Genomic DNA, 10,026 nt, shown 5'->3' with positions numbered 1-10,026 from the left:
TCCAGAGACTGACCTGGAGAGCCCCTGGACCGTGGGGAGCAGCAGTGCCCAGCCCCCTCTGCCACCCTGGGCCTTGGCAGCCTCTGGGCTGTCTCTGCTGGGTTTCCATCCAGGTTTGGGTCTAGCAGGATGCAACTGTGCTGGCACTGCCTCCGTGCCCATGGAGTTACTGGGATGGGCTTGGGCTGAAGCAAAATGCTGTCCCTGGGAGGTTCCTTCCCGTTTGAATCTCTGCTGCAGCACCGGTGCCTGGGGGCTGCTCCGTGGGGTCCCATGTCCCAGCCCCTGAGGCACAATCCCTTCTCCGTGGTGTTCCACCTCCACAGCACCATCCCTTTGCCACGGTGTGATGGGGGAGTGCTTCCCTCCCAGCGCTATCCCAAAGCTGCATCAATTCTCTATGGCACTTCCCCACTGTCCCATCCCTTCCCCTCAATCCCATCCCTTCCCCAAGATACCATTCCATGTTTCTCACTTCTTCTCCACAATCTTATCCTTTTCTCTTGATCCCATCCCTTACCTGTGCCCCCATCCCTTCCCCAGGTTCCAATCCCTTCCCTGTGCCCCTATTCCTCCCTCACACTCCCACCCCTTTCCTTGAATCCCAGTCCTTCCCTGCGACCCCATCCCACCCCTTCCCTGTGATCCCATCCCTTTCCTGTGCCCCTTTCCTCACAATCCCATTCCCACTCTGTACCCCCATCCCTTCCCCAGCATCCCCTTCCCATACCCCACACTTTAATTCCAAGTTAAATCCACAAACACTGATTCCTTTTCTCTTTTTTTTTTTTTCCTATGTTTTTGGGGTTGTTTTGGTCTTTTTTTTTTTTTTTTGCTTCAGTTTGTCATCATTGATAAAAACGCCGTCGCTGCCAACGCCAGGAGGGGCCGTCCCCAGCCACGCTGGTCCCACAGCTCCTTCTCCAGGCTGCCAGAGTCGGGGACAGTGGGAAGGGGACAGGGAGGGGATAAGGGACTGCTGAACCCGCCTGGAGCTCACAGGGTGCCCAGTGCCTATGTACAGGTGGAGCCGCCGGTGTTGCCCCGGCTCTGCCCTGCCCGGGGGGCTCAAAACCTGCTCGGCCCTGCCCAGCCTTGCCCGGGGGCTCACTCGGTGCCCAGCGGGTCCTAGGGTCCCACTGCCACCACCACCGCTCAGTTTGTGTACACCTGAGTCCCGATCACACGCATGATCTCCTTCTGGATTTTGGGGTCCTGAGTATTGATATTGGCATCTCCCACTTGGCCATCTTCGTACCTGGAAGAGGAGAAGGGGGTGAGGGGGGTTCTGTGGGGGTCCCGCAGGTGCGGCATGGTGGGCACAGCCGGACTCACACAAAGAAGAAGCGCGTGCAGACGTGGTCCGAGACAGGGCAGACCCAGATGTTGCCGTGTTTCTGCAGGTCCTTGGAGGTGATCACTGCTGGGGCAAGGGGCTGTTGGAGGCGGGATGGGGGACAGAGGGCCTGTCTGGGCACAGCCCGTTGTGGGGAGCCTCCACCCCTCCACCCACCTGGTGACCCCAAGGGTGCTGCCTGTCCCCCCCATTATCCCCCCACACCCCCACACCTTCGCAAAGCGCGATGCAGTTCAGGTTGCGGCTCTGGAGGAAGCGAGACTGGATGGAGCGGGTCTGTGGGAAGAGCACTCGGTGTTACCACCCTGTCCCAAACACCCATGGGTGCCATGTCCCCTCTCCCATCCTGCCCCGGTGTCCCCTGGCCCACCACCTGGGGGATCGTGTTCATCCGGTTGTACCGCTGCACCAGCTCATCCTTCGACGGCATCCGGTGCTGCCCTTTCCCCATTCCTGTGGAAGAAGCAAGGCAGGGGCTTCAGTCTCTCAGAAAACTCCCTGGGGTGATGCAGGGACACATGCCACAGACAGGGATCACCACCCTCAGTGCTCCTGAGCCCTGGGAACCCCCCAAAAGTGTTTGCAGCAGCTTCTGAAGCCCATAAAATGATGGGGGTTTGATTCTTTGGTGTGTGGGAAAGCCCCATCCTGGCTGGGAAGAGGCTGGTGTGATGGGATGGACATGGGATGCTGCCACTGCTGTGCAGCTTCTCCAGCCAGCACGATGCCAAACCTCCCTAGGCCCATGCAGGGAGTGGGAATGGGAGCACAGGCAGGACCGGGCAGCACAGGCAGGACTGGACAGTGCAGGCAGCCTCTTACCTGAGTATCCAAAGGAAATACTGGAGATGGGGCTCAGATAGATGCCCTTGCCATAGGCTGCTCCATGCAGCTTGCAGGAAAATACCAGGGTGAGCGTGGTGGGATCACCCCGACAGCTCAGGCACAGTGGTAGTGGAGGAAGCCTGGGACTTCCCAATGTCTGCTCCCTCCCTGCCTTCCTGCCCTCCCTGCCCGCCTGTGGCCCTGGGGTGTGCTGGGTGCAGGGAGCAGACTGGTACCTGCAGTTTGGTGTAGGAGGCGTTGACCAGCCCGTTGCGGAGGATGGAATGCCAGTTCTCAATGTGAGAGCCACTGGAAAGAGCCAGCCCCACATCAGCCCCTCATCCATCAGCCCCAGGGCACCCACCTGGGGGGCTCCCACCATCCCCCCTCGGCAACTCACTGGAAAGCGAAGGTGCTGCCGTAGAGTTTCTTGGCTGTGCGGAACCGGGCTTCCTTGGCCGGGGGGCTGCTGAGCAGGAGGAACTGGTGGGAGGTGTGCATGAACTTCAGCTGCTACCAGGGGAACGGGAAGAGCAACGGCAGTGCCGGCAGGAGAGAGGACGGACGGACAGACAGACAGACAGACAGAGATCATGCACGGCCGGCCGGCCCTGGATCCAGCCCAGCCTGGCTTTGGCGACTCCAAGTCTGCCAGAAGGGTCCTTCACATCCCTGTTTTGCCCCCACCCCACAGCCTGTGTCAAACATCCCCCTTCCTATATCCCGTGTCCTGACTCCCATATGTCCCAGGCTAGAACCCCAACCAGAGGGATTCATCCTACATCCCAGACCCTTCCATTGCCCATCCCATATCCTTACATGCCTCATCCTGCATCCCATCTCCTGTGTCTCTCCATCCCACCTCCCATATTCCATACCTTTATCCCACACCCCACCTGGAGCCTAGCCTGGCCCCTTACCCTGCTGAGAGGCAGCTTGACAATGTGGGATCTGTTGCTGGAGATTATCCTTGGGAAGAGGAAGAGGAAAAGGAGGAGGGTCAGAAAAGGTGGTCCCAATCTGCCCCAAGATCATTAGATGCCCGTGACCCCCCAGGAGAAAGGAGATGAGAGGGTTGTGCCAGAGATACCTGGCTGCCCCCACTCCATCCCATGTCCTGGGGAATGTGGGGCAGTGGGAGGGACAAGGGGCAGCAGGAGAGTGCCACAGCACCCTCAGCCTTACCACTGCAGGAGGGGATGTGCCAGGGGGTCCAGCTTGTCCATCTGCTTCTTGATTTCCAGGTAGGACCCCTGGCAGAGGCAAGACAGGGTGCAGGTGGGTCCCCCAGCACCCAGCCATGGGTAGATGGAGATCAGCACCAAAATGCCACTGCCAGCTTGGATCCCACACCAGGGATGTCACATGGGGCTGTGGGGCCACGCCACGTACCTGGGTCATCTCCCGGATGGACATCACACTGTCCAGGGCTTTCTGCAGCCGCTCGTAGTTCTTCTTCTGCACATGGGGCAGGAGAGGAGTGGCCATCAGAGGGGTCTTTGGGGCACCCCCTGGTGTGGGGGAGCATTGTCTCCCGCAGCGCTTACCTTGGGGTTGAAGGCCAGAGTTTTGGGGTCGTTGGGGTCCACCACGGAGGGGTAAGGCTCGAAGATGATGCTCTTGCGAGGGGACTCGAGGGCAGCACGGCACATGGCCACCAGCAGGTCCACCACCTTGGGGCAGAGCAGGGACTGAAGGGACAGCCCCTCAAGGGGCTGGGGGGGGTCACCACCGTGCCCAGCCCTACCTCGGCGCCCGTGGCCACCTCCTCAGCTGCGCCAGACATGACGCCCAGGGTGTAGAAGGAGAAGACGCAGAGCTCCCGGGTGCACACGGCCGGCTGTGGAGGAGACAGGAGAGTGCTGAGTGTCAGGGATGGTGACACAGGGGAACAGCCCGCACCTGAGCCAGCCCTGCCACCCCACCTTCAGCATGGAGCCGTTCTGGAAGACGTGCTGCTCGTCACACACCACGCAGTACTCGTTGAGCGTCGGGATCCGCTGCTCCGCGTACTTCATGATCTGAGGGGCAGGATGGAAGGAGTCAGGCCCTGCTGCAGGCATGGAGCTAGGGGGATGCTCCAGGCAGTGGGATGGGGATGAGTGGGACTCTGATCAGTGGGGAGGATGATATGGGCAGTGGAGTGTGGATAAGTAGGATGTGGGGCACTGGGGAAGATGTTCTGGGCAACGGGACAGGGCTGAGTGTGATGTGGAACAGCGAGAAGGACACACTGGGCATCAGGATACGGATGAGCATGACATGGATTAGTGGGGAGAACAGCAGGACGTGGATAAGTGGGAAGTGGGACAGTGGGGAAGGATGCTCAGGGGCAGCAAACTGAGGATGAGCAGGATGCAGGACTCTCACCTGCACGAGGAAGCCGTACTCCAGCGTGGGGATGTTCTTGCAGTGGCCGCCGACCTGTGACGGAGCCAGAGCGGAGCCAGCTGCGTTATCCCCCTTCCCACACACAGCCCCGGCTCTGCATGGCACGGGCAGCCCCAGCTCCCCCTGGCACAGCAGGACCCCCAGCATACCAAAACCCTGGCACAGCAGGACCCCCAGCATACCAAAACCCTGGCACAGCAGGACCCCTGACATTCTAGTGTGCCCCAGCACAGTGAGACCCCCAACATGCCAACCCTCTCCCAACACAGCAGGACCCCCAACATCCCAACACCCCTAACACAGTGGGACCCCCAACATGCCAAACCCCTCCTGGCACAGTTGGACCCCTGACATCTGAACACCCCCTGGCACAGCGGGACCCCCAACATGCCAACATTCCCTGGCACAGCACGATCCCCAACATGCCAACATTCCTGGCACAGCAGGGATGCAACACCAGGAGTGGGGTAAAATCCCAGAGGACCCCACAGCCAGGCTGCAGCTCCCCAGGATCACCCAAGACTGGGGACACGAAACCCTGCAGGAGCTCCCCCATTCCATGGGGGTCCCAGTGCCCCACAATAAATGATCTGACCCCAGAGGAGCCCTTGGGAAGGGGAAAGAAGAGAAAAGCAAACCCCAAGGCGGGGTGGCACCCACCAGGATGTTGAAGGGGGCAACACCTGCCTGGGTGCTGGCGGGTGGGTAGCCAAAAACCTCCACCTTGGGATTCTTCACCATGCAGGACACGGAGCGGTTCATCAGGCGGTTCACACGAGGCTCGGGGATGCCCAGTTTGCCCTTAAGCACTGAATCTTGGATAACAGGAAAGCTGGGAGACCTGCAGGCACAGAATTACCCTGAACACCTGTTTTGTCACCGTTCCCTGCTCCTCCATCACCCAGTGCCAGATCCACCCATCGGCTACTTGTTGGGAGCAACCACCTCCTGCTTGGGATCTGGTAGGGAGCAGCAGCATCCAAGTGGGGAAACTGAGGCACAGTGCCAGGACTCACCAGGATGAGGGGACAGAGGGCTGGTCCCCTCTGGGGACAGCATCAGAACCTTACTTGGGGATGGGTGAGAAGATGCTGAGCCCAGCACGGAACTTCTTGATGGTGCCGCTTGTCTTGAACCAACTGTGCCGCTTCTCCTGCTGGGTCTTCAGGAAATCGTTGCTGAGATGTTTCCATTGCTGGGATGTGAACATGCCCAGGATCCTGGCAAACAGAGGGGACAGTGCCCATGGGTGCTCGGTGGTCCATGACACCCCCAGCCCCTCCTCTTCCCCACACACAGATGGTGGTGAGCCCGTCACAGGATTGTGTGGTGGATAAAAGGTGGTGGCAAGGGGACATGTGGCACGTGGCCAGTTTTGGGGCAGGACAGTGACTCTGAGAGCCACCCCACCCACTACCCTTGGGTGCCCACCATGTTTCAGCTCTTACTTCTTCAGCTGCAGACCCAGCCCGAAGCCCTCCTTGTTGGACGGCTGGAAAACCTCGATGGACGGTTCTGTGGGGAGAGAGGAGGATGAGCCATGGGTGCTCCACTGCGCCTGTCCCGAGGGCACAGGGACACCACGTCCCGCCCGTCCCCACTCACCGGGGCCATCGAGGTACTGGGAGAGGGAGAAGCGCAGGCGGAGGACGATGGGCTCCGTCCGCAGCACCTTCCACGCCGTCGCCACCTCCTCCTGCCAAGGCAGAGACACACTTTGCCACAGCCACGGGAGCTCCACCCAGGCAGGGGCGTCTGGAGACCCCCCCGGTGCATGTGCCCACCATGCCAGCACTGCTGGGGGCATCCCAGGGACTCACATCGAGGAAGCTGATGTTCACATGGAGGTCGATGTCCACGTCATCGATGGTCCCATACTCCCTGTGAAGACACACGCTGCTGTGGCATGGGGGGATGGCACGGTGCTGGAACAGTGTCCCGGTGCCCACGGTGCCAGGGTGGGCAGGCTCATGGGACAGGGACACTGGCATGTCCCCACATATCAAATGTATGCACGGGGGGAGTGCCCAGAATGTGGATGTGAACCTGGGAATGTGACAGCACAGTGCTCAGGGGATGGCATGGCCAGGTGTGCTAGGGGTGCCATGGTTGCCTGCCTTGGGAATGGCACAGCTGGATGCCCGGACATGCCATAGCCAGGTGCCTTGGTAATGCCATAATAAGGGGGCCCGAGGATGACACAGCTGGTTATGCAGGGGTGCCACTACTGGGTGCTCCAAGATGGCACAGTCAAGTGCCTGGGAATGGCATGTCCAGGTGTGCTGGGGGTGGCACTGCTGGATGCCTGAGGACGGCACAGCCAGGTAACCCACGGATGGTACTGCTGGGTGTCTGGTAATGCCATGGCCAGGTGACCCAGTGATGCCACAGCTGAGTGCCCTGGATGCAGCCGAGCTGGGTGCCCAGGGATGGCACAGCTGGGTGTCTGAAGATGGCACACGAGTGCCTAGGGCTGCCACAGCTGGATGCTCCACGAATGCCATGTGTGGGTGCCCAAGGATAGCACAGCCAAGTGCTCAGGGCATACTGTGGCCAGAGTCCTGGGGAGGGTATGTCTGAGGGATGGCTCTGGGTGCTCTGGGCATGCCGTGCTCAGGTACCCCAGAGATGGCACAACCAGATGCCTGGGGATGCTGCGGCCAGATGTTCTGGTAACACCACAGCCAGGTGTCCCAGAGATGGCACGGCAGGATGGCTGGGCCTGGCACAGCTGGGTACCAGGGACAGCAGAGCTGGATCCCTGGGGATAGCACAGCTATCCTGGCACGGCCCAGCTACACACGAGGGCCTGGCAGTGCCCGGCGCAGGGGCAGCAGGTGCACCCACCTGACGGCCACGGCATTCTCGCTGTAGATCTCCTTCACCGCCTCGATGTCGGCGTCCAGCTGCGGGTGCCGGTACAGGTCGGCGGCGCAGGTCCCCTGCGGCACAGCACCGTCACAGCCGGGGCTCCCCAGCCTCCGGCACCCCCGGCCCCGCAGCGGGCTCGGGCTGGGGTTCCTGAGCCTCCCGCGGCACCAGCGGGACCCAGCACCCACCTGCACGCCATAGAGGAACTCCTCGGACTCATTGTCCCCGTCGGAGTCATCGTCCGTCCAGTACTGGCCCTTGAGGTCCTGGGGACGGAGGGGTGGGAGGCAGCAGGGATGGGGGAGAGGGTTGGGAAGTGGATTGGGGGAGCACATTAACAGGGAGGGAATTAGGGGGGAGCAAGCTGGGGGAGCTGGTTCTGGGGAGAGGGCTGGGGGCAGTGGATTGAGGGAACAATTTAGGGAAGCAGTTTGAGGGCAGCAGTAGGATAGGGAGAACCACAGGGGTTGGGGGGAGTGTTTGGGGGCAGCAAGATAGGGATGTGGGATGGGGGGAGTAGGATGGGAGGAATAATTTGGGGGGCAGTGGGATGGAGGAGCAGATTGGGAGAGGGAGGATGGGGGGAGCAGATAAGAGGGGAGCAAGATGGAGACAGCAGGATGGACCAGCAGGATGGGGACACTGGAATGGGGGAACAGGATGGGAACAGGATGGGGGAGCAAGATGGGAACAGAGGGATGGAGGACCAGTGTGGGACAACAGGACAGGACAGCAGGACTGGGAAGCAGGAAGAGCAGGATAGAGGACCGGGATGGGAACAGCGGGATGGAGGACCAGGATGGAGGATGGAGGACCAGGATGGAGGACCAGGATTGCGCATGGAGCTGCCGGGGATGCCCGGCCGATCGCGACGCGGGGCTCCCTCCTCCTGCTCCAGCCCCATCCCCGCCCCGAGCCGGGGGACCCCGGGACACGCGGGGACACCGAGGGCCGCTGCCCCTGCCCCGCCCCGGGCCCCCGCGGCCCCGGCCGTGTCCCCGCGGCCCCGGCCGCCTCCCGGCCCTCACCATGTCAGCGCGGACCGGCCGGCGCGGGCACGGCCGCCATGCTGCCGGGGGGCCGGGCCTGACGTCAGAGCCGCCGCACCGCGTCACCCAGCGGCGCCGCCATGACGTCACCGCCGGGACCCCCCCCACCCCCGAGCCCTCGGGGCGGCAGCGCCGTGAGGGGACGCGGGGCTGGCGGGGACCCCGGGGTCCCCAGTGCCGGGTCCCAGCCCCAGCACGAGGTGCCCCATGCGGTGGCCGTGCTGGGTCTCCCTCACGGTGACCCCATGGTCCAAGGCGGTCCCGTGTCCCCAGCACAAGGGGACCATTTTGGGTCCCCTCCTGTGTGGCACGGCCTTCCCGCAGCCCAGCCCAGTGTCCCCTGCGTCCGCAGTACAGGGTCCGCAGTGTTCCTAGCGCAGTAACAATGTCCCCAGTGCAGAGTCCACAGTGTCCCCAGTACAGGGCTCCCAGCCCCCCAGCACAGGGGGACCATTTTGGGTCCCCTCCATGGACCACAGGGTCCCCCATGCACCCGGTGCAGGACCCCTCTGTGACCATTCTGGGTCCCCGGATGGCCGGCACAGTGTCCCTGCAGTCCAGCACGGGGTCTGTGTGGCAGGTCCCTGTGTTAACGGCGTGTCCCCAGTGTCACCACGGTGCCAGTGTGGAGCCACTGTCATGGGTCACAGGCAAAAGGTCCCCCTGGTTCAGGGATCATGTCCCCATTACCTCCAGCATGGAATCCCCAGTATTACCAGCCAAAGGCCTTCGTGGATCTGGCATGCGGTGTCTGTGTTGGGTCCCATACAGCTGGGACAGTGGCCCCAGCACAGTGTCCCCAGCATGCCCAGCACTGATTCCATAGGCTGTAAGCTTTTCTGTTCTGTGTTGGTGTGCAGCTTTTAGCTTTCTATTAAGTGTTCCTGGGATCTTTTCACAGGGTGGTGAAGACAAAACAATCCTGTTCTATCTGGAGACTCAAGGACAATCTCTTCAAACTTCAGGCCCAAAGCTTAAACAACGTGACAAGAGGAGGGTGGGCAAGCAAGCAAGGAGGATGAAACTTCATAATTTGAAGCTATTAATTGGACAGATAACTCCTGTATGCAAAAGGACTAAAACTTATAAAAATGTGAGCTCTCGTGACCAAGCCCTCTTTTGCTTCCATCTTGGAGCCGTGCGGGCAGAGCCACGACTGTGGCTCGGGCACTGCCAGGGTGTGCCCTTTGAGGGCACTTCAATAAATATGCACTTGATTTCTCCTAACTCCATCCAGCCTCTGCTCCAGCTCCTTAGGGCATCAGCACCACGTCACCAACATCTCCAGCCTCGTGTCCCCAGCACTGTGTCCTCGCAGCCCCACTACAGAGATTCCACACTGGTCCCCAGTGTCCCCACTGGAAGGTCTCAGGACCCTCCAAAGCACCCCAAAACACCCAGAGCCACTGCCCCCGCAGCGTGAGGGACCCCTGAGGTGTGAGCTGGGGGTCTCGGTGTGAGCTGGGGGAGCTCGGTGTGAATCGGAGGGCTCGATGTGAATCGGGGGCCGCGGCCCCTTTAAGAGCATCGCGC

The 10,026-nt window shown here is 61.3% G+C and overlaps 1 protein-coding gene across 6 annotated transcripts; it reads right to left on the bottom strand.

The window, feature by feature from the left end:
- Nucleotides 1-768: 768 nt before the first annotated feature.
- Nucleotides 769-8,538, bottom strand: PARP6 (poly(ADP-ribose) polymerase family member 6). 6 transcript variants are annotated; one of them, XM_041469029.1, is made up of 22 exons: nucleotides 8,473-8,538; nucleotides 7,633-7,710; nucleotides 7,421-7,515; nucleotides 6,394-6,454; nucleotides 6,179-6,269; nucleotides 6,022-6,088; nucleotides 5,644-5,793; nucleotides 5,234-5,414; nucleotides 4,553-4,606; nucleotides 4,108-4,203; nucleotides 3,930-4,022; nucleotides 3,730-3,855; nucleotides 3,575-3,640; nucleotides 3,368-3,435; nucleotides 3,103-3,151; nucleotides 2,583-2,695; nucleotides 2,419-2,491; nucleotides 2,180-2,249; nucleotides 1,731-1,810; nucleotides 1,570-1,633; nucleotides 1,336-1,420; nucleotides 769-1,258 (listed from the first exon to the last, which is right to left on the bottom strand). In XM_041469029.1, the coding sequence occupies exons 1-22, from the start codon at nucleotides 8,473-8,475 to the stop codon at nucleotides 1,156-1,158; spliced, it is 1,866 nt and encodes a 621-aa protein (XP_041324963.1). In that variant the 5' UTR covers nucleotides 8,476-8,538; the 3' UTR covers nucleotides 769-1,155. The 6 variants fall into 6 exon arrangements, 5 of the variants coding, with proteins under 5 accessions (XP_041324963.1, XP_041324964.1, XP_041324966.1 ...); XM_041469030.1 differs by having other exon boundaries at nucleotides 2,583-2,692; nucleotides 8,473-8,521; XM_041469032.1 differs by having other exon boundaries at nucleotides 5,261-5,414; nucleotides 8,473-8,521.
- Between the last annotated feature and the right edge of the window lie 1,488 nt (nucleotides 8,539-10,026).

Source organism: Pyrgilauda ruficollis, unplaced genomic scaffold (genome assembly GCF_017590135.1).
Source record: "Pyrgilauda ruficollis isolate IOZ18807 unplaced genomic scaffold, ASM1759013v1 scaffold23, whole genome shotgun sequence".
Lineage (NCBI taxonomy): Eukaryota > Metazoa > Chordata > Aves > Passeriformes > Passeridae > Pyrgilauda > Pyrgilauda ruficollis.
Note: the sequence above shows the minus strand (reverse complement) of the source record. Positions and strands in the feature narration are given on the sequence as shown.